Source organism: Pollicipes pollicipes, unplaced genomic scaffold, assembly GCF_011947565.3.
Source record: "Pollicipes pollicipes isolate AB1234 unplaced genomic scaffold, Ppol_2.1 Scaffold_6686;HRSCAF=7923_pilon_pilon_pilon, whole genome shotgun sequence".
Classification (NCBI taxonomy): Eukaryota; Metazoa; Arthropoda; class Thecostraca; order Pollicipedomorpha; family Pollicipedidae; genus Pollicipes; species Pollicipes pollicipes.
Window position 1 is genome coordinate 38658414 of NW_023596921.1, and position 24120 is coordinate 38682533.

Below are 24120 nucleotides of genomic sequence, written 5' to 3' on the forward strand. Positions count from 1 at the left end.
CAGTGTTCATTAATATTGCAACGCCCTGAAACAAATGCGCGAAGCTGCATTGCGTAAATGTTCACTTTCCCTGACCGGTTAGCGGAAAGATCAACCTTTGGGCATGCGGTGCCTCGTCCCAGTAACCTTGAACCTACGGTACCTGCCCGGGACCTACGGTATCTGTTCGGGACCTGTAGGTGCCTGTCCGGGACCTGCGGTACCTGTACAGGACCTACGGTACCTGCCCGGGGCCTACGGTACCTGTCCGGGACCTACGGTGCGTGCCCGGGATCTGCGGTGCCTGTCCGGGACCTGCGGTGCCTGTCCGGGACCTGCGGTACCTGTCCGGGACCCACGGTATCTATAAGAGGACAGCGGACAGGTACATCCGCGCTGACAGGTTAACAGGTACGTACGGCGGACAGCTATGCCGGCCTGGAATTTGCACGCTTTGGGCTGCCCGAGTACACCATGCTTTGTTGAGAGAAGATGTCTATGAACTATCGAAATCGCACACTGCGTTAACGTCTCACCGGATCTATCGCATGCGTACACACCCGGTATGGGAGTTTGGGCCGCTAGAGGTGCAGGCAGGAGGGGGGGGGGGGGGGTAGTCTAATGCGGTTTGAGCCCCCCTCCCGTCAGGATCAAGCTTAGATTTCAGCCACGCATTATTTGAAATAATTCCGTAATTTGTGACAAGGAAAATTAGTTTGTATTGCCAGGCAGAAATAATTTGGAGACAAAGTCAGTGGATAACCAAGTGACTATGTACGGTACGCAGTTAAGATAATTGCTTGCGGGGTGGGGCAAACCAGCATTGATAGCCAACTGAGGCGTGATGTACAGTTCGTTTTGGTACTTGTGGCGTCTGTTCTGCGTGTGTACGTTATGTGATTACGTCTGGGACTTGCTCCTGAATAGACTTGGTCCCTAAACAATTCCTAAGGTCGTTAGTTGCCCGTGAAGTTACGGCATAGCATAGTTGGGGCGTAGTTGTGTGCCTAAGTTGGCTGAAACTAACTCACTTGAAACAAAACCCAAAGCCTAGAAAACCAACCAAGCAGTGCCACAGCCCGTCCTTCTATGCTCTGATACCAACAGAAACAGCGGTACCAATATCTAGGGTCCGCCAAGTGTACAAGAATCCAAGGTCTCGTGTGGGTAGGGTGGTTTAGTTGTTTAGATTTGTTGTTTGGTTGGTTTAGTTGTTTAGATTTGAGCCCTTTCGACCAGAAATGTTGATTTCATGGCTATGGGATGACGGAAAATGGCTAACCGTGGGGAAAACTTACATGCGCATAGGGGCCATCCGCCGGGCTTCAACCCGCGCATGCGCGCTGGGAACCCGTTTGGGGTCCCCCTTCCCGCGGGGCTCTCGGCCCACTCGTGGCTGACGCATGCAGCCTACCCCGGATACGCTGGTTGCAGGATGAAGCAAGATAGGACATAAGAGGGACGGATGATATCTGGATGGCGCGCAGCCCGCTATGGTAACGGTAAATAAATGATGCCGGGTGGATTCCAGCAACGTAAGACTCCTAGGCCCGCCTGTCCCAACACTGCGCAGCTCGCTGCAGGATAGACGCCGAACGAGGTTTCTATGATGTGCGGGTAGCGCATCACTATCACAATCACGCGCTGGCAACGCCTACCATCGAGCAGGACGGCGGCAGTACGCGTCGCCGGCATCACGAGCACCCCAAGCGGCCTCACTCAGAACTGCAGCTGTGGGCGCCCCACCGCCAGTCGGCGCTGGCGTTGTCTTTGTGGCTGCTCGCCGCGCGCCAGCTGGTCATCAGCTGCCGACTGGTGCGCACCCACAGCCGCGTGCGCTGTTGTCAGAGGGTGCCCTGGCGGCTGCCGGGCCGCAGCGAGGGTGCCCGCGTCACCTCCGACTCCGAGGACGAGCTGAACACCGGCGACGGCACCGCCAGAGAGCACTGAGACGCGAACGACGGTCGCCGCGAGCCGGCGTCCGAGCCCGGTCCGAACGCGGTCAGCAGCTGGCCGGCGCTGATCGAGCTGCGGCCAGCACACAGGCGGGTCAGCGGCCAGCGCCAGCGTCGTCGTCAGCGGCCAGCACCACCGCCTACGTCAACGGCACGTGCGGTGGTAACTTAAGGGTCGACTGAACCTTCTGCCTGACAAGCACTCGCGGTACAGGCTGGCGACAATTGGTTGCTATTCGTCGGATTGGGATTGAGCAGACCATAGCAAAAAGGAGGCGAAAAAGACATCTTAAAAAAGAGCACCGAATGTGGCAAAGGATTATAAACGTGATCGCTAACCTGCTGTTTGGTAACGTTACAGTTTGGTGACGGTAGCATCCTATAGTGGTGTTACCCATTTCCTGTTCACGCTTTCACGCTACGTTTGCACTAATCTCTCAGATGTTAGACAGCAAGGCTCATACGATTCCCGGGTACTTCAAAAATATGCCTACGCTGATGATCATGCTACCTCAGCTTCCCGAGCAAACTTGTTACCTGCAGCAGGCATGGTTGGAACGACAGTATAAGTAAATAATCCCGTAAATGGTATAACGCGACATGAGAGCGCAGCAGGCCCGGACCGCGCTTGGCCATGCCGGGTTTAGCGGTGCTCCTTCACTAATATGGGGTGGGCGTTTCATAATGCTTACAGCTGTGCACCATGCAAACATAGGAACTTGTAAAAGTATTTTTGGCCCAAAAGCTCTCTGGAGCGTCGCATTCTGTTTGTACATTGACGATCATTTCGGCAAGCATAGTGTCCTTATATGTGCATTGCTGGCAGGCATAGAAATTAGTGCAGCAGGCGTTGTTGGGACGGCAGTATAAGCAAGCTATCCTGTAGATGGTGTTAAGAAATATGAATACGTCAACAGACACGAACCATCCCTTTGGCCGTGCTAGGACGAGCCGTGGTATGAAGCAGTGAACAGTGATATGATATTAATCACTGATATCGAGTAGGTGTTGCATAGTGATTCCATTAGGTTGCATAAAGATTGCAGTTGTGCATCATGCAAAATATCTTTAATTGCAAAAAGTATTTTGAGCCCAACAAATCTCTGAAGTTTGTACAATGACGAGCATTTCAGCGACCGTAGTATCATTGTATGTGCATTGCTGGCAGGAATAGAAATGAATGAAGGTGTCTTTCAAAGACGTCAAAGCGACAGGCTTCACGTGATTAGTTTTATTCAATTCAAAGAACATCATTCGCATGATTGACCAATAGCGTAGCGGGTGCTATGATTTGGTGCCTTTCATCATGATGTCATGATGTCTGTTCGCAAGAAATAATTTTAATTGTTCACAAACCATATCATTGCGCGTCACCCGTCAAACGATTTCTCCGAATTCGTCCTGCTGGTAAGTTTTTTTGGAGGTTGCCCCAACCCGTGCGACCAAGCACCTTTGACCGCACGTTACAAGAGAGCACTGATTACGACCGCCGAGGGCTTCCCTCAAATCTTTAACCCAGACAAGGACTCAGGTCAGAGATATGGGTATTGCAGCAATTTGACATTGGTCGGCGTTGCATTTAGGAACATTCTTGGCAGTGCAGGTGATGCAGTTGAAGGGAAACGAAAAATATCCCGGCTGAAAATGTCTACCACAAAAAAAACCAGTGTCAAAGTCAAATGGCTCATTCCAAAACATGATTTGATCACGTACCGTGTACTCAAGATATTCCACGAATTAAACGAATTGGCTGAAAGAAATACACCGTTGTCATGGAAACCGTTGATGACGCGTGGCGCATCCGATTGGGCCATCAGCATGCACCACCTGAGTTGTGGTTTCAGCTAACAATTGGGGGATACATAACTCTGTCGGAGCAATGGAGGATGTGGAACTGGGAATAAATATCAAAAGAGAGGTGAAAAATGAGCAGCCTTTACCTGTGCACCCGGCTGGGAAACTCGTCCGAGCCGTCCTTGTCCAGCACCTTCTTCTCCAAGATGGTTACCCTCTGCTTCATCTTCCTTTGAGACGACGCGTATTCTCCTAGCAGTCGAGCAAACCGCGTCTGAAGCTTATCCAGCAAATCATCTGAAATCAGGAAGGAATCTGTCCGAACTGCCGAGGTTGAAGCTCGCTTACATGTCGCTTTTGTGAAGCCGGTTTGACATCGTATTGACGTAAAACTTGCACGCAATGCCAAAGGCTCCGCATCATGACTTATACCAGCAAGAGAAGAACTGTACGCATCGCTTGGAATGGTATTCTTTGAAGCTGACTACAGATCTCTGCAAGCCAAGACGGGTATTTTTCCTATATGAAGACGGATGCCGTTCGTTGTCTGTGAAAAAAGCCGACAATGCGTTAAGCAACGAAGGAATAATCAAAATGATAATTGGGGTTGTCACTCACCAAGCTTCTCGACCTGTTCCTTGAGACTGAGCTGCTGCTGTTCTGCGTCCTTGAGCGCGTCCTCGTCTAGCAGGCCGTCCTTCATCAGCAACTGACGACCCTTCTCGATCAGACTCTTGTAGGCCTCCGGGTAATCGTTGAGGGTGTTCCAGAGATCGTCCTTGGAGAGACAGAACAGATCCGAGTAGCCCACGCTCTTGACATTAGCTGTGCGCCTGTTGCCGATCTTGTTGCCGGCGATGTTCATGATGCTGACCTCGCCAAAAACACTGCCAGCGAGCAGAGTGGCAAACACCGTCTTTCCGTCGTCTGACACCACGATCACTCTGCCGCGCTTGATGATGTACATCTCCTTGCCGACGTCGCCCTTGCGGCAGATGTAGTCGCCCGGGCTGAAGACCTGCAGCTTCAGCTTGAGCACCAGCTCGACCAGCAGGCCGGGCTCGCAGTCTTGGAACAGGCGTACTTGCTTCAGTGCGTCCAGGTGCACGTGGATGGCGATCTCCGCCTTCAGCTTGTCTGGCAGCGTTGACAGGATGTCCTCCTCGTTCAGCGACTGCTTGTTGGACCAGAGGTAGTCGAACCACTCAATCACGCGCCGCTCCAGGTCTTTGCCCACCTTGCGGAACTCCATGTACTGTTTAATGCTGTCCATGCGGTTCTGGAACTCGGCACGCGAAGCGTTCATGTTGGTGATCATGGAGCCGACGTTGCCGACGATGGTGGCAAAGATGAGCACACCGGCGAGGAAGTCGAGCGTCACGAACACGTACTCAACGTCCTCCACCGGCTGCGGCGTCTCGCCGATGGTGGTCAGTGTCAGCGTGGACCAGTAGAAGCTGTAGATGTACTGGTGCATGAGCGTGCCGTTCAGCCCCGGGGTGATGTTGCGGTACACCCACTGATCTGTGCCAAAGCCGATGGCATAACTCAGCGCAAAGTAGAGGCAGGCGTTCCAGTGGATCAGGACCAGGATGTACAGCACCACTTTGCTGATGCGGAAGGCATTGGGGAAGGCAGTGCGGGTCTCCGTCCGATCGAAGTACTCGCTCATGCGCGGGTAGCGCAGCACGCGGTTGATGCGGACGATGCACGGGCAGGGCACGAAATAGTAACACTCTGTGCCCAGGTACAGGTAGAGCAGGTCGGTCGGCAGCACGGAGATGATGTCCAACACGAAGTGGACCGAATGTATGTAGTTGCGGTGAAGTTTCCGAGCGTCCCTGACGACGAGTCCTTCCTCCAGGTAACCTAAGGATAACAGCGACATAAAGCGGCTGGACGTACGGCGCCTAGTCACGAGTCGCGTTTACGTTACGTTCACAAGTAGATTAATCCTTAAGTTAATCACATTTACTCGTTCAGAAGGTTTCCATTTGAACCATTACCATCGAGCCTCCCGTCGACGGCTATTACCATCAAGCTTGCGCAATATGACATAGCACAAAGTAAGCAGTTCAGAATCATCGCACGATGCAGCACGTTGATTCACGCAATCAGCAGTCTATGCAAATGTGTACCCGGCGTGGCTTTCCAACACGACACACGTATCCGGCAGGGACAGATTGGAAGCTATTGGGAATTCGAGACGGCACCGTCACGCTTCTTACTTTCATGCGCCTTGATGGCCATGTCCATCAGGTAGATGGTGTCACATATGTAGTCGAGTGCGAACCAGACGCGGGGGGCCAGGTTCTGCAGCTCCCAGAACACGGTGCGTCCGACGATGACGAGGACGTTGTAGAGGACCGCCACCGTCACCACGCCCAACCACTGCGGCACGGGACGGGCGCACCGCGTCAGACCCGGCAACGGTGGTGATGTCACGCGCTCGCACCTCGCTGGCGCCGGTCCACAGATTACGAAACCCTGTTGTCATCTGTCTGAGTAACACAGGAAATCAGGACATCGGTTCCAATCAAAACTGCGCAGTTTAATTCCGTGGAATTCAAGAGCGTCACGGAAAATTTAGCATTGCCGAATACGCTACTTCAGCATTGTGGGGATTGTCACAGGAAATATGTGTTAGTTTGTATCCAAGTAACTTATAGATTACCACATGGCCTACGCTAAGTTTTCCCATCTTTCCTCATGGTCTAAAAATATTATATCTCCACGTGACTTGTTGACGCTTAGATGGCAAACAAATCTAGCAACACGCATTACATTCACGCGGCGCGGGCAGCTTTGCATTGGATAGAAATATTTGCCCACGCACAAAAAGACGGCATCTTCCTTTGCTTAGTAATGTGGCATAATGCCAATTTACGTCAAATGCGAAATCTGAATAGCTGCCAGGCGTCAACCGTCCTACAAATGGAGGCCACCAAACTAAGTGCAAGGTTTGCTCGAGGAGCTTTTCTCATCAAGGGAGAGTATAGGATTGCGGAGGCGAGACGTAGTGAGGCTTTGCGTTACGCTAGAGTGCAAGAAAATATCTTCATTCACCCCACCAGCAAATTCCACGTCAAGATCGAAATCTCATTTCGATCCAGTGGTGCTGAGATCTAATGCCACATCTGCAAGTACCGGCTACAGCAGCCGTGTGAGCGGGCGAATCAAACTAGACGCGGGTCGATCGCTTCCGCCAGCCATGCGTGGAATCCACATCAGTACACTGACAATGAGGCGTGTGTTAAAGGGTGCTGATGGTGGGGTGAATGAATGGGCCGGCGTCCTTCTAAAGCAACGAAAGGAAAAAACCCTTGTCCATTCGGCTGACGATGTTGTTCGCATCTCGTCTGGTAGCGTTTGTATCTCGTCTGGTAGCGTTTGTATCTCGTCTGGTAGCGTTTGTATCTCGTCTGGTAGCGTTTGCATCTCGACAGGTAGCATTTGTACCTTGTCTGGTAGCGTTTGTATCTCGTCTGGTAGCGTTCATATCTCGTTTGGTAACGCTCGCATCTGGTCTGGGAGCGCGATTTATATCGACGAAAAAAATCGCAGCTGGGCTTTACCGCGCTTTGTTACCATATTCCAACTTTTTTATTCTGTTGGAACAACAGTAAACCACCATATTGCCATTAACTTACCCAAAAAAGGGTTTGAACGTGATTAGTACTAAAACTAAAGAATTAAAACCTTCCAAGTGGTGTCTGTTGTGACCAACTGTCTGAAATAGCATCAGATTGTCGGTCAAATCACAGCAGTTAAAGGGCTGTCTTGTTGCAAACGCATTTTTCCAAATGAAATATTTTTAACTCCAAGAAAGAAAAAGTCCCTGCTCTTCCCTGCTACATTTTCATAGCTCGTTTTTGCACTCGCACTTGCTTCCACGGCTCACAATGTCGTTAGACCAGGTCCTAAGCCATATGATTTGCCACTGTGGCATGTTGCTCTCATAAGGCATTCGCGTTAACCCGGCGTTGACCGGGCTCCTCAGTGGCACACGATTGACCGCAGGGGGCATATTTAACCCACACCCCACTACTTAACTCAAGAACGACCAGGCCAAACACAAAAGTGCAAATCCTTGTCAACCGAACCGTGGCGTGCGGCCTCAGACCACACAAGAGAACTTGGTTCAAGTGTTTACTAAGGTCATACATTCAGGTCAAATTGTTAAAATGTTTCTTTGGAATATCTGACCGTTCCCATAACACATTTAATTCAGAAGCCTATCTCATGGTGTGAAATTACTTCGTCCTGATCAAGTATATTACGAAGGAAGGTACTCAATGTTACGTGTGCCGCATCAGGCCTAGAGCCCAAGGGCACGTGCCGTGCAAATACGAGCTAAAACCTTGGTCTATATATATATATTTAGTCTACTCATTTCTATCATATCTGAACCAACTAGGCGCGAAAAGGGATGTCCTAGCCGCAATTATGGGTTCCAGACACGTGAGCGCTGTCATTTGTTCATAAGCGTCTAGGTCAAGGTCAGATAGATAGACTTTGTGGTGAATAAGCGGTTGAATCGATGTTTGCGCCGTTTTCGCCGGTTCAGCTCATCCGACAGCGCAGCCTGATGCCCTCTCATCTCGCCGCCCTGCGTTAAAAGTGCCAGTGCCAAAAAACGAGCTGGGAAAATACAACAAGAGAAAGTAATGCACTTTTTCTTTGTTGAAGTTACAAATATCTCATTTAAAAACAATTTGTTTACAAGAATCCTGTTTCCTCCGTGATCTGACAGACAACCTGACGCTATTTCAGGCAGTTTGTCACTACTGACACCACTTCAAGCGTTTTAGTTCTTTAGTTTTGGTATTAATCACGTTTAAACCATTTGTGTAAGCGGTTGGCAATATGCTGTTTTGCTATCGTTTCGACAGAATAAAAGCCCATGGAATATCGCGACAAAGCGCGGCTGCAACCCAGCAGCAATGTTTTCGCCGATAAAAATCGCGCTACCAGACGAGACACGAGCGTTACCAGACGAGATATGAACGCTACCAGACGAGATACGCCCGTCGGTATGCGTGTGTGTGAAACTGATGAACGGCTCATGCCGCCCCGTTGCCGCGCCACCGCGACAGACCTGAGCCCCGCCGGCCGCCGCCGCGGTGCCAGGCCCACCCGGCACGTGCAACATGCGCTGTGGTGCTTTTCAGGCCATCACCCAGTCATTGTTACAGATGATTGCTTGAAACTTGGTACAGGCATTCTTCATAATCGTATCTAAAAACAAAAATATTGTGATCTCTCTGAATTTTTTAGTCCGTGACCGAAAAAATGTTTTTACTTTCCATAAATATTTTTGTTATTTGACATGCCAACATGTTAATGCGCAATACTGGAACGACATACCAGCAAAGCAAATATGCAATGACCTCATTGGCTCACATTTACCGTTAACAGATGAAAAATACGTCCTTTCGTTCGACTTCCGCGTCTATTTATCTATGGTTATGCACTTTTGTCAAAAATCGGCAACCATGGCGTCCGTCTCACGTCACTCACGCTTAAACTATTGTGGTCTGATGGTTGTTATGTTGGCGCAGGGTGAAAAGCTCTTCAATCAATAGCTAATAAAAATCTCACGGCTATATTTTGAGACGTTTTTGAATTATCGCGCCCACTGGGCAGGAGGCCAAAATTTGACCTCCCCCCGGGTCAATGCCGGGTTGCAACCAAAATCGAGCAGACTGTTGCGGCATCTAGACTCTAGAGGGAATGATAAGTAAAAAACATATGAATGAAGAGGAGATATCACAACTTAACACGCACCTACCCAGCACCAAAATTCTTCACCTCCGTTCCTTTGGGGGAGGCTGAGTACACAAACAATTGTTGTTCGGTCAGTTGTTTAGGAAGTCACGGCCCACTTCCCTGATCCTTTGGGTATCTTTCCTTTTTCCAAGGGGTTTTCTTTATTCTGTAACAATTCAGCCAAGCCTGGGCCAGTAGAGGATGAATACGAGGTAGCGGTACTTGCATAGGGCAGTATTTTAGTTCATGCGTTACAGCTGGCTACAAAAAGTGAGCAGGCAATGCTTCTGTGGTGCGGAGTCTGCCGATTAGAAGCTATCTCTTGCAATCAGGATTGTCCGCCCCTTTGGAAAAATAGGTTTAGAAACCCATTCTCTTCGCCCCGCCCCTAAACAACCTCATGGTATGGCGTCAACAATGCGGATGTACGCCATTCTTTTGACCAGCGCAACGAAGCATTGCTTTTGTTTCTTGAACGCAAGGCGGCTGTTTAATTGTGTCGCTTACTATTGAAAAGACGGAAGGCATCACATGAGCATACGCAATCCATCCTCAATCACTCATGCGGCCTGCTCGAACACTGCACCGTTCGGCGTCGCCATGGACACCGATCAAAACATTCCGAGACAACCTCTGTGGTCCCGTAAAAATCAATAGCGCTATTCCCGGACGTATGCTAATCCCGGATGTTCGGCTGGGATTCCGTCCTGATTTGCAGTCGTTATGGAAACGGGGCCAATGAGCTCAAGGTCCCACGTGTCCAGCGTGTCGGGGCCATATTTAAGGTCCAGTCTCTCTTCCCAGGCGCCTGTGAGTATTTGGGCGACGAGATAACGAAGCGGATTCACTTGTTCCCATTTGTACCACAATGTTTACGCACCGGAAACGGATCAAAATGAATTTTTATTTTGTTCACGACTTTGCCGGAAGAGCGGGCCTCACATCCCCAATGTCCTGAACCATTCCAACCAGCCATCTTAGGCCCGCTAAGCCCCGAAGCAAATAGCTATCCGACGTCCTTGGTAAAATTGTATGGACTTAACGCTAAAGACCGGTGCGACAGAATGACGCAGTATGGAAAATATGGGACCGCTTTTCGAACCCGAAACCAAAACCCACTAAGGCGTTTTGAGGCGTTTAGTAAATAGCTCGTCCGATGGCTTTTTTAAAACAGCGTCAGCTGGATGCTAAACACTGGTGCAACAGAGTGGCACAAATGGAGACGAGGCATTTCTCACCATCCTTGAAGTGAATATCTCACATCTGAATATATTGAAACAAGCATCAGATTTGATGAGCAAGCTAACTTATAAACATTGGCTTACTTTTAAGTGGAAAAGACTTCTAGACAGCACAATTCTCTCTTTAGTAAATATACTCAAGGCATTGTAGTTTGGTTACGTCATCGTCCCTTGATATACCTTTCCCCATTTTCTAGCTCAGAAACTAGAGGGACTTAAAACAAAACTTAAACTTAAACAAAACTTAAACAACCTACACTAAACTAGGAGGTGCTGCCGAAACCAAGGCACCAACAAATCACGAAGAAATATTAAGAGAATGTTTAAAGTTGTCAGCAGTGGTCAATGCCATGAGTTCGAGGGCACTGCTGGAAAGGATCTTTTCATAACGTACCTTTCTTCCTCAATGGTTGCTTAATGTAGCTGCTTGACTGGAAGGGGCGTCCCGGTATATCGAAGGACGCCATTTTCAGGGTAAAAACTCATAATACCAAACAACCAGAGGCTTAAAACCCTTCTTATTGATGGCAGGTTATATGAAGCGACCATTTGGCGTCATGTATTCGGCCAGGTCAGGTTACCAAAACGTGCTATGATACCAATACAAACTCGAAGAAGTTAGGTCCTTGATTCGTTTATGGTGCGATAAGTAGTAAATGGTGTGGACGGGGTTGTCGCTGTATTGGATTACCGTGGAATGTGAAGTTAATGTTAATGCTCATCAAATGTTTGGAGAACGTCGGTTGAACTTTTGAACCACATTCAGCCGAAATTACCGGTCTTCTGACGATCAGCTGGTCGTATCAACTGCACTAATCCCCTTTATTCTCGGTATGGGTTTTACAGGAGGTCGGCCTCCAGCTGTATGTCGGCTTACGTACCAACATTTTGGAAAAGGTGAACTACCTTCTCATGGCTTAAACTGGGCCATCGAGGGAAAATGGCGGTGCTTAAAAAGAAAGATAAAATAACTGAGACACCAAAAGGAAACATAATGTAAGCATAGTCTCAACGGTGTACATGCAGCCGTTGAAATGGCTGCACAGCTGAAAGCCACATGCACCGACAGCCGCGTGTGCAGCTTGTGAATGACTCGCACGGATCCGATGCGACATGCAAAGTAACCGTTCATACCATGTTATGCTTAGGGATGTACGACATTTCAACCCATACACAACTGTTTGAACAACCTGAGGACACTGAAAACACACACTGAACGCGAATTCACCAATCGGTGACGACAAACGTCGTCATTTCCACGCGCCGAGCGCGGTTCGGGCCGTGGCTAAAGCTCAGATGGACAGCTGGTTGTTCACGGTTTCGACGCCTAATTGTGACTCCGTCTGCTCGGCCGAGAGGCTGGTATCGGAAGGTGGCTGCACAATCACCTGCGGCACCAGGAGGCCCGGAGCGACAATGACCGGCTGCTCCCCCTCCTCCTCCTCCTCCTCCTCGCCTTCCTCTTCGTCTTCGTCGAGCTCCAAGTCCAGCAGTCCCACTCTGCTCAGGCTCCACTGGCTGAGCGCGACGCACCACTCGTGGATGGCGATCAGTGACATACCCAGCAGGAAGCTGACGACTCCCGACATGTCGATGAAGAGGTGCTGCCAGGAGTAGATCCAGTGCTCTTTGACGATGTTCAGCGAGGTGGAATGGATGGCGGTGACGCCGTGGGGGAACTGATGCTGCTCGTTCGTCTCAGACTCACTACCTGACTCGAAGTCTGGAATCACCTTAGTGCCCGCAGAGTTTATGTGCACCTTGAAGCCGCTGCAGCCTGGCAGGCACTCCTTGGAGCAGTTCGGTGACAGCGGGTAGCGTTCCTTTCCGCGCGGGTAGAAAACGCTTGTGTACTTGTTGAAAAAATCGAGGAAGTCTTCTCTCGAAGCGCACAGCGACAGATTCGTGTACTCTGTCATCCATGGCCACGACGAGTTCGGAGGATGCAGCGTCCTCCAGCGCATTTCCACCCGTCCATTGGTGAGCGCCCACGGATTGAGATCCTTCGGATATGGTATCCGGCCAGTCGTGTTGTAGATATACGGGATCAGCAGCGGCATGATGCAGCGTGCTTTTCCGAGTAGGCCACGAACCAGACACCACGTCAGGCAGTTGACATACGAGTGCCCCCTGTCCTTGTTGCACTGCCAGATGCCGGCGCGCTCTTTTTTGTCTGTCTTCTCGCCGACCACGCTGAGCAGCTTGTGACTGCTGAGATCCAACCGGTAAGGTATGTGGTCAGCGATTAACGGGAACTCGGTAAAATCGCCTCTGGGGTATACGTATAGGTCAATGTAGTTGGCCAAGCCTCCGTAAACAGTTTTCTGTGGGTTGATTTGTTGATGTATATCTGATGTACAAAGTCACTAGCCACTTCCGCCCTGCTTGCTCTTCGATACGAATTTGTGTACGTGAAGTTGCGGCACCAGGAATATCGGAATCTGAAGGGCATGTCTGAATGCGTCAAACTTTGATTGAATTTAATTCCACCCAGCGTTATGAAGTGTTCAAAGGCAGGCACAAATTTGCCAATAAAATCAGCTGTTAACCACGAAAGAGTATATATATCATCCGTCCAATTATATCGGTTGGCAAAAAACTCGCGATACGCGCGCACGCTGTCGATTGCCATCGTTGCGTTCATCACGCGCACTGTTATGGGATATCCGTCGTTGGTTGTAAAGTACTCCTCATAGTAAGTATATCGATCGTCGACCAGTAGCATAACCTGGTTAATGTAATTGTCGACGAGGTCTCCCGTAACCGTGGGGCCGAAGCAGAGGGCCATCTCGAACCAGGGTCTGCTGGTGGATTCGTAGGAGCGCCGGTGCACTATCCCATTACTGATGTACTTCATGCTTCTCTCGTGGGCGATGAATCCCAGCCAGACCAAGGAGAACACGACCACAGCCAGACGGACAGAAGTAAGAGCCGCGCGCTCCAAGCCGTCCTTCATCGTTGGGAGGGGACCTGGAAGTGCGTCACAGCGTCATGTTGGGTTTGCGTTTGTCGTACACGTCCAGGTGTTTCCCGCGGTGCGTGAGAGTGTCAATGAACGGCGAAAACTGCATGCAGTCGGCAGCGAATTTCCGAAAAAGTCCATTTGGTTTGGTCGTGAGCTTGTGCGCGCGTATATATTTTGTACTCCGCTAACAAATCTAAAGGAAGCGTTTCACATTTAAATGGGTTTTTGAAGTGAAATAACCATCTTGAAGACCTTTCGGTGCCGTTCACAATCCTGTCTTCTTAAGACGTAAGCCCATTTAGCTTCTGAGCTAGCAAAAATTGTGAATGGTGTATCGGGAAAGTATTTCAAAGTCACCTTGGCATTCATGACGTCATAATAACGCCATTCGAATTCTGCCATTCCATGGGCCACGAGACGATCAAGGTCCAGAAAAGATAGACTGGTCAAGTCGTTCATATCTGGCGTTCGTGAGCGCAAATTCCAGATATAACTGCCGTCAATGACTTTCAATTAATGTTGTGCAAGGTACGATGACTTAATCAAAGTATGACGCGTTAGGCAGCGTATTTACAGAACCGAGAATTCTACTGTCTAGAGCGGTCATTTTCACTTAAAAGTATACCAACAGTTATGAGTGCTATTTCATACCTACTTCAATATCTTCAAATGTGGAGCATTTCCTTTCAGCCGAATGCAACAACACGTCTCCCGTTGGGACCAGCAAACTCTGACACACGCAGCAGAAAACTTGTCAGGAGCCCGACCGTCCGTTGGAAGTGTAGCGATTTATGAATCAGAAGCGTCAGAACGGTGGTACGGTGCATGGAGTGCAAGCATCCCAATAGTTGTAAGTGAGCTTGTTTTATCATATCTGATGCTTGTTTCAATATCCCCAAATGTGAATTATTCCCTTAATGCAGGTTGACAGAGATGCACTGCGTTTTCCAAACACCCTGAAAGCGAAAGAAGATAAGCGAACCGCAGTCATTGGCGACGTAAAAACGCCCGTCACACCTGTAAATTCTACATATTAGCTGAAGCCGCTGAGCTCAGTTTGAATGTTGATCTGAGACACACTGATTTTCAAACGAATTGCAATGCGCATGAAGAAATCTAATATTTAGTTTTGCCGGAGGATGGGTCCGTAACGGCAGTCTGTTTTGCCTGTATGACAATTTTTTAAAGTTATAACGAAAAATTATTATTATTTTTTCGGCAAGTTCTTCAGTGTATTGGCCTTCAGGGCTTAGAATCCATGCCATGAAGATGTAATATCAGAGATACAAAGTGAGATGAAGTTCGGTATGCAAATGCCAACTAAATATTTATCAAATTTAGCTTTAAAGTTCACTAAGGCGCACTTTTGGTGACTAAGGCAATGGCCGGAGACCCGGACCCCTCCTTAAGCCCGGATTTTTCGTTTTCCTTTATGGATGTTTCCCGACATGAAGCTGAACATCGGCGTGATGTGCGCTCATCTAAAGCCGGGTCTCTCTCTTAAGAACATCCCGGCTTCGCTCTTAGCTATACATACATCTTGATGAAAGATTGCTACATGTGCTCAAATATGATCAAGCGAAATGTATGTTATGGAGCATTACAGTTTTTTATCATTTCCGTGCAGTTTCATCAACTTAGCTGAGACACCAACGGGGTTGCTTTAAGTATGATCCTACCTCGGTTTGCCAAGGCTGGGCATCTGTGAAAATATACACTCTCGTGCCATGGGCCCTAAAATGAGAGGATATTATAACATGAGTGGTGGCATACGCCAGCAGCAGATGCACTTTCACTGGAGACTGTAACGTCGGAAAATACCTTAACGTTCACCGCGCGAGTGTATGCTCTACAGCCGTCAACGGAGGGAGTACTTTTTTCGTCACTTGAAGATACTTGGGACGTATGCGACGTGAACTAAGGATAATGGAACATGCCTTAAACACTAAAACACACAAAACATGCATCAACCCTGGCTATGTGCATACGAATATTGTTAAAGGCGGTGCTTCAAATTTGTATGCGATTTTGATTAAAACAGCCATTTTAAACATCATTTAGCGGAGCCCACAGCCCTGCCTCTTTCAAGGCTTAAACCCTCCGGTTTTCCGGTTTCTGAGCAAGACGCTCGCAAACCTGTGCAGGTTATTTTGTGCGGGCTATTTCAAGGTCAGTCAGGCATGCATGATGTCATAAAAGCAAATGCTGCCACACAAATGTTGCCGCCTTATTGGCAGCATTTGTAAGTGATGCTGAAGGGCAAGAAAAATATGATCATCGATTTATTCTTATCTGGCGTGCGTCAGCACAACTTTTGGCACCAACGGATCTCAAACGGCTTTCAAATGATGTAACACGTTCATTCTAAGGTTCGAACAATAATCATGCTTTATGCCACATAATACAGGCAGTTTAACAGCGGTGTTATAGCGGTAATAAGAGTGGGAATAGAAAAACTTAAGAATATCGTCACAATCGAGGATGTGAATGCAAGTTAACAATATAAAACCAGGGACAAATATGCAGGAACACCACGAGAAGGGGCCAAGACACAAGCGCATGAAGATAATCGGTTTTGCAAACACGCTCCAGCGACACATCGCCACCTTTCGGCGAGTATAAGTACTACAAGTGAGTCAGCCCGTCCGCTACAGTGGCAATACTGACCAGGCCAGTCTGGCAGTCACTCCAATGTTGTAAAGACGTTCCGTGACGTAACGAGACGACGACGTATTGAACGAAATTTTACCAAATAATAAAATTGTGTTGTTTAAAGCATTTTTAACTTCATCATGTATGACGCTTGGCTCCATATCTTCCAATGTGGAACATTCCATTCAATTTTTCCTGGCGTGTTTTCGCCAAAGCAGAAAGGATTCGGTGAAAAAAACATTGAAATATACTTGCCTGGAGACAAACATCAATATGCAGCATTCGGGAACTCAGAGGCTTCCAACTTAAGCACCCTTAACATTATCTTTGTTTCGGAAATGTGTGTGACTTAAATGATGAAAACCAACACAAGCAGACCAATTTTGTGATGGACGTCATTGAAACTCAATGTCTTTGTGCAAGATCAGTCTACGATGAACGCAGTTTGATAGTGTCTGTAAACAGATACGTTTGGAACTATCATTTACTAGCGTTATGTTTTAAAATATTACGCTGACGTTACAGACTCAAAGCATACCACGTGCATTCGGTAGCCATGGAACTCGCCAGAAAATGGAGCTTTTGGAAATACACATTGAACGAGTAACGCTAATTTCAAAATTGTGATGTGCTTCGTCACAGGCTCATTGCTATTATTGTTTATTCTCCCACCCCATGCTGCTGAAACGTTGTCTGATTTTTTTTGCAAATACATTTTCTGGATTTTCAAAATACGGTCGTGATAACGAAGAGTTGATTTAATCAGAGTTAAAATATAAACTATTCGCTGTCAAAACCAGCCATAAACCGCGCCGAACAGTTCGGAACTTTAACTTTTGCTTGCGTTTGCTGCTATAAATATTGGTGAAAAGTCAAGGTGTTCTGTCTTGGTCCCTGACACAGAAAGTACAATGGTATCAAATATGCACTAGAAATGTAAAGGTCATGCCATGCACTTGCGAAACCTTTCTTTCTGGCCGACCCGTTGACTTCTATGGGAGTTTCCATTAAGCTAAGGTCACTTTATTGGCCTTCAAGAGCATGCGGTGATGAAATACTGATGTAGTTAAGAAAGTCGGGTTTTGAAGCTGTCAGCGTTTTTAAATGGCAATCAATAATGTGATGCCAGGGGACTAAGAGTTTGCGTCGTTGAATCTCGTAAATCGCGTTATTGTTCTCATAACATTTCGTCCAGGATGCCCCGGCCGTCGTCAGCTGTTCGTCGGCCACGGTAAGACCCTCAGGGATGTCTAGCGCATGGCTATGCTATCATCTGGCAGTCGGAGACTATCCGGCCATCATATGGAAGCACAGTCATGTTAGCACAGTCGGTCAGCAAGCACGTGTCAAGCGCAGCGGAATGTTTGTGGTCGAAAGAACACCGGCCAACATGGGACGAAATAATCATGATCGACAGGTTGCCGCGTTGAAAAATCAAGATCAAGGCACCCGCACAGTTGGTGCTAAGTTCAAACTCTATTAACCAACCTAGCACAACCATCAGCCCAAAATGGCTACTCATACAAGGGAACTACACAAAAATCCTAGACAACGAAGGGAATTCTAACGCACCACATGATGTCCTCCCCGCAGGGGCATAAGCTCGGTCAACGAATTTTAATATCGTGGAGTGGATGGTCGGGGCGTTGGAAGACTGTCCGGAGCGTGATACATGTATGGTTAGACGCTAAGCAGTATCTTCCGAACCTCATCACGGCCAGCTGACATCTGAAGACGGCCGGAGAAGTAACTGGCTGGAACCGCCTTCGAGTGGGTATACCACTGATGAGAACCGGATCATTACTCCACCTTATCGGTGAGTGCTGAACGAGTCTGTGTGTGTGTGTGTGTGTGTGTGTGTGTGTGTGTGTGTGTGTGTGTGTGTGTGTGTGTGTGTGTGTGTGTGTGTGTGTGTGTGTGTGTGTGTGTGTGTGTGTGTGGTGTGTGTGTGTGTGTGTGTGTGTGTGTGTGTGTGTGTGTGTGTGTGTGTGTGTGTGTGTGTGTGTGTGTGTGTGTGTGTGTGTGTGTGTGTGTGTGTGTGTGTGTGTGTGTGTGTGTGTGTGTGTGTGTGTGTGTGTGTGTGTGTGTGTGTGTGTGTGTGTGTGTGTGTGTGTGTGTGTGTGTGTGTGTGTGTGTGTGTGTGTGTGTGTGTGTGTGTGTGTGTGTGTGTGTGTGTGTGTGTGTGTGTGTGTGTGTGTGTGTGTGTGTGTTGTGTGTGTGTTTTCGGCGAATGAATGGGTGTCAGCTGAACTGTACATCAGTGGAAGTGCCGCAAATACTTCGTGTCTACTTGTGCCATTTATTACACTTCCTTTTCATCTATTAGTCATGAAGGGGCTCAAAGGGGCAGGCATGATGACGCACATTGGGTTCGCTTACGAACAACTCAGGAGTATGGCAAAAGCATGCATTGTTTTCCACGCCGCGGAAACGTGAGTGAGGAGAAGGAGTTTGACAGTTTCGGCGGAAATTTATCGCATACTTAGTGATATGGATTATCGAGGCAGCACAAAACCGCGCTGATTTCGGCCGCGCTGCCAAAGGCTGGCGGCGGTCGCGCTCCCGTGCGGATAGCCCCTGGCGAGCGGCGGACGCTTGTCTAGTATATAGTGAGCAAGGTGGAAGTCAACATTCGCAAGTTGGCCAGAAAATATGAGACCGTCAGCACTATGTTATTGAAATCATCAAAGGGTGAGGGGATTTTTTCAAAAGAAATTTCCTCCTAGCAATCAAAGTCAAGACATGCGAGCCAAATCTCACAAAAATAAGCTGAAATATATTTTTCAAAAGCTACCAGAGAATGTCGAGATCATATTGGTTGAAAAGCTTCTTTACTTTTGAACATTCCAAAGCAAGTGGAAATCTTGGGTACAGTATTTCGTACAACTTGAGGACAATAAAGAATGTTGAGCTTCATTATGAATCCAAATTTTGAGCAGAATTTATGGTAATGCCGTCCCCAGCCTCGTAGCGGCGAAAAATGGAAATAATCAGGAGTGTATAACGAAAGTTTTAATGTCATTCATTCCAATATCTCACCAGGATGACATGTTTCTGTTTTGGCCAGATCTGACACTGTCCCATTATGTCCGAAGCACTGCACGGGTTTTGGACGATCCGCATATTTCTTACCTGCCGCGAGATGAGAACCGCCCAACGCACCTCACAAACGGCCCAGTGGAGACCTATTGGATGCGATGAAGCAAGATATGCATAAGGATGGGAGGGAAGGCGAGTCGGAGCGAATGCCCAAGCAACGGATGAAAAGGCCGTTAGTGAAGTCTTCAAAGATGCAAGAGGCCTGTGTAACTACGGTGCCCGAACTCCGCACAAAAGGTCCCCCCCCCAGGCATATGTAGCCTCTGGACGACCGTCGTCAGATAAAGTTGCAAAGTACACTAAGGCCAGCAATGAGGTCATTTCATCGAAATGTTTTTTATGTTCCTGATGTATCTAAATGTCCTGAGAATATATTCACCCAAAGTTAGCTTCATTTTGTATTATCGATTCGTGATATTACAACTCGCCACACAGATTCTGTTCACCTGAATCCATTGATAAATGGCAAAAACCAATATTTTAAGCTCTGATCATTCTAACATTATTCAGCTCATTCCACAAAAACCACGGACTGATCTATCCACCAACACTTATACTGCCCCCGGCTATTTGAGCTTTATGTCATTTCAGCAGCTACAGAGTATCGTTGCGCAGCAGTGGTAGAGCCTTTGCCTGACCATGCGCTGAGTCGTGGTTCCAACCTGTCTGCCTGATATTTTTTCGTCACACGCCTCAATCAGCGGGAACGGAGTCAAGGAAGATGAGCGTGTCGTAAAACCACCCAAAGCCTTACTATCATTCTTAGAGCCCAGCTCCACCGTATGTCGGCTAGGCTTACCCGGTAGTGGAAGGGCTTGGCCTTGTTGACGACGAAGAAGGTGGAGGAGATGCCGCAGCAGAAGGTGGTCGCGTCCGCATCAGATTGCAGGTCGGAGGTGCCGCCGCCAGCCATGGTGAATTTCTCGAGGAAGGAATCGGGCCGCTCGTCCTCCGACTGTTCCGAGCGACGCTTGGTCCATGACTGTATCAGCTGGGGCCGACACAGAGCAGGTGACGGGCAAGCAACGCGCCGCCAAGGGCTGTGGTCCATGACTGTATCAGCTGGGGCCGACACAGAGCAGGTGACGGGCAAGCAACGCGCCGCCAAGGGCTGCATTATCTCGCCCAGTCAACATACAGCCAATTCGCTTCTTTAAAAAGTGCTTACAGCTGTTATTCTTGGTAACTGCGATTCCTGGTAGCAAGGGCATAGGCGCATAAAGCGAATGTCTTGTTGGGATTATGCATCAAATGCGTCAAACAGCTCCGTTTAGCGACACTCCAAGCAGGGGTTGTCCATGTCCTATGTTTGTAGGAGCCTACTGTTTTCAATAGGAATACCTACCACAGGAACGGATCGCAGGCACCCAGGTGTACATACATTACTAGCCTTTCATTAGCTTCTTCACCACTTGACTTGCCTTCCTGATCCGATACAAGGATCCCATCCCCCGAGGAGGCATATCGGAGTCTTCGTCAATCCTCAGCTGGCCGATCTCTGAGTCCGTGTCCTCGGCGAGGCTTGGGTGGTGGCTGCGGACGCTCCGGCGGGACCCCCACGACCCGATCCGCGCCTGAAACAGCGGTGCCAGGTCACACTTGGCTCGGATGGTGGCTGCGGACGCTCCGGCGGGACCCCCACGACCCGATCCGCGCCTGAAACAGCGGTGCCAGGTCAGACTTCGCTCGGATGGTGGCTGCGGATGCTCTGGTGGGACGTCCACGACCCGATCCGCGCCTGAAACAGCGGCGCCAGGTCAGGCTTTGCTCGGATGGTGGCTGCGGACGCTCCGGCGGGACCCCCACGAACCGATCCGCGCCTAAAACAGCGGCGCCAATTCAGACCACGTCCGGAAAGCCAGGCCAGTCAGAAACCCAGAGCACCGTGTTTGCATGCTTCGGTGGTTGACGGCGCTCCTGACTCGTTGTTATTTAGGCCGCCTGTTAGGAACGGCCGCGAGTGCCTGTGCAAAATATTTCGGAACTTAATGACGCCCAAGACGCCAAGGAAACGTCCACATGCATTTGGTGCCGTTTGAATGTTTAGCTCCAAAATGAAATGAACTTAAACAGTAAGTATATGTTGCGCAAAAAGGAGGAAACACAGGCCACCAGACAGAAGACGAAGACAGCCGTTCAGGGCTAAAATTAGGCGTCTCCAAAAGAATTGTTCAGACCCCACCCCAACCCATCCCTTTACAAGCAATCCTTGAAGGTTGTAAGAGCAACGCTTCATCATACGACCGCAGTCTACCTTAAGCTGACAGCTAGTGATCTTGCCTGGGCAGAAATCACAGGAATGTGACAGGAAAACATTTTCTGGCTGAAAATAACTTATACTGTGCGTCACTGGGTTACTTAATACCGCACGGAATCACCAGGGCTCGCGGACGCCACTAGTACCCGCTGCGAGGCGGTAGCGGCTGGACATCCGGAGGCTTGTCACGATCCCATCCCATCCGGTCCGATACGACCAGACCCGACCCGACCTGACCCGACCCGATCCGATCCGATCCGATCCGATTCGATTCGATCCGATCCGATCCGATCCGATCCGATCCGATCCGATCCGATCCGATCCGATCCGATCCGATCCGATCCGACCCGACCCGATCCGATCTGATCTGATTCGATTCGATTCGATTCGATTCGGGCCCAGCCCAGCGATGCGATGCGATGTGATGCGATGCGATGCAATGCAATGCGATGCGATATGATATATGATATGATATGATGTGATACGACGTGACGTGACGTGACGTGACGTGATGTGATGTGATATGATGTATATGATGTGATATGATGTGATCTGATGTGATGCAGTGCGGTGCGGTGCGGTGCGTTGCGGCGTGGTGTGGTGCGGTGCAGTGCGGTGCGGTGCGGTGCGGTGCGGTGCGGTGTGGTGTGGTGTGGTGTGGCGTGGTGTGATATGATATGTGATGTGATGTGATGTGATGTGATGTGATGTGATGTGATGCGATGTGATGTGATGCAATGTGATTTGATGTCATGTGATGTGATCTGATCCCACCAGATTCTATTCGATTCAACTGGAATCGATTCGATTCGATCCGATTTGATCCGAGCCGAGCGCATCCAACGCGACCCGACCCGCCGTTTCACGGTTTCCACGCGTGACAGCCGACAGCGCAATGCTCATTGACTCCTTGCTCGGGTGAATGATTGAGCGAGCAGATTATACGAGCGAGCGTCTTCGCGATCATGGTGTATTTTTCTGACTACAAAGGGGACTGCTGAGCACGAATGCGACTCGCTGTCACCGACTGGACAGTTACGTCGACACAGCAGTGCAGCCATGACCATCAGATGGGTGCAGCGTTGCACTGCAGGCGCAGCGCACGAGAGCCATTACGCTGTCGCCCGATTCCGGGCGCTGTACGTGTCGTGCTGCTCGCCGTTGCCTGCGTCGGTCCGGCCCAATCACATACGGCAACGTCCGCCGGGACGGAGGACGCGGGTCCCCCGAGGCCCAGCTGGGAAGCCAGCCGACGCCGCGCTGGGAAGCCCAGGCCCCGGCAGTCAGCTGCAGTCGCAGTTGCAGTGACATTCGTCCTGTGACGCAGCCGCACCCGTGACGTCACCGCTGAATCGCACTCTCGCACCTCCACAGAGGATGAATGCTTTACAGAGGGACGAGGTTGCCGCGGGAGGTCGTGGCTTTCTGCGTTATGGTGTCTGGCAACGGCCAACTCAACTTGGCAGCCACATATTCCGAGCAGATGGCTAGGTACAGATCACATGTGAGTGACGTAATCGGTGTTGTTGGCAAAATAACTCGACACTCATGTTGTGAAACAGCCACGTCTGGCTGCACCATGGTGGTGCTTTAGAGATGTTTTCACGAGCTGAATCCACTGGTTGAAAGTACGATTATATATAGGCAAAGAAAATTGAACCTAATGGTGTCTGCTTCATATAGTTTACATGGAACCAGCCCGCATCTCTATATAACACCACAAGTAGGCTGTAAGGTATATATATATATATATATATATATATATATATATATATATATATATATATATATATGTATATATATATATATATATATATATATGTGTATATATATATATATATATATATATATATATATATATATATATATATATGATATAAATATCATGAGAAATGAGGGAAAACGTCACAATTTTAGTAACCTCAAAACACCGATGATCCCCACCCTGGAATCGCCTAAAATTTGACGTCGGTTTTGAGCTTGAAATATAAGAAAGATTCGTACATTCCAAGTTGGACTGTGTTTGGCTCATGGAAATTGGTTTCCAAACACAGATGTAGTGACCTTTCCAAAAACATCCAAATTTTTAAGTCTTCTCCGACCCCTTTTCCTGGCTTTTTAATGTTGGGGTGGGTGTCATTTTTTAAGTCGATTGGGGTGAACAGCAGATTAGGTTGAGCTGATCTGTCACCAAAACCTGATTGCTCCTCAAGCTTGGACGATTTAGATTAGCGTTCCCGATGTCAATGAGGAAAGATTTTGATCGGAGAAACCGACCAATAAAAAATTGCTTAAAGGAAGAATAACCTCCTATTTCAAGACCATGTGCGACTGCAGCTTTGTGAGGAGCTAACAAGTGGGTGCATTTCAAAGAAAACATCTTAGTAAGACGGCTTGATGTGATCATCA

General features: G+C 48.8%; 1 protein-coding gene across 1 annotated transcript; it reads right to left on the minus strand.

The window, feature by feature from the left end:
* Window positions 1-1699: 1699 nt before the first annotated feature.
* On the minus strand, window positions 1700-20439 carry LOC119108606 (cyclic nucleotide-gated cation channel subunit A). The gene is made up of 5 exons (XM_037232204.1): window positions 20254-20439; window positions 5957-6119; window positions 4347-5597; window positions 3875-4025; window positions 1700-2007 (listed from the first exon to the last, which is right to left on the minus strand). The coding sequence occupies exons 1-5, from the start codon at window positions 20365-20367 to the stop codon at window positions 1824-1826; spliced, it is 1863 nt and encodes a 620-aa protein (XP_037088099.1). The 5' UTR covers window positions 20368-20439; the 3' UTR covers window positions 1700-1823.
* Window positions 20440-24120: the final 3681 nt, after the last annotated feature.

What these genes read in the sequence shown, in the direction of transcription:
- LOC119108606 (XM_037232204.1), bottom strand. Translation starts at nt 20,367, where the DNA reads ATGGCTGGCGGCGGCACCTCCGACCTGCAATCTGATGCGGACGCGACC. An exon ending in CCAAGCCCTTCCACTACCGG is followed by an intron (nt 6,120 to 20,253) that starts GTAAGCCTAGCC and finishes CCCGTGCCGCAG; the next exon opens with TGGTTGGGCGTGGTGACGGT. An exon ending in TTTCCCAGCCGGGTGCACAG is followed by an intron (nt 2,008 to 3,874) that starts GTAAAGGCTGCT and finishes TGCTGGCCGCAG; the next exon opens with CTCGATCAGCGCCGGCCAGC.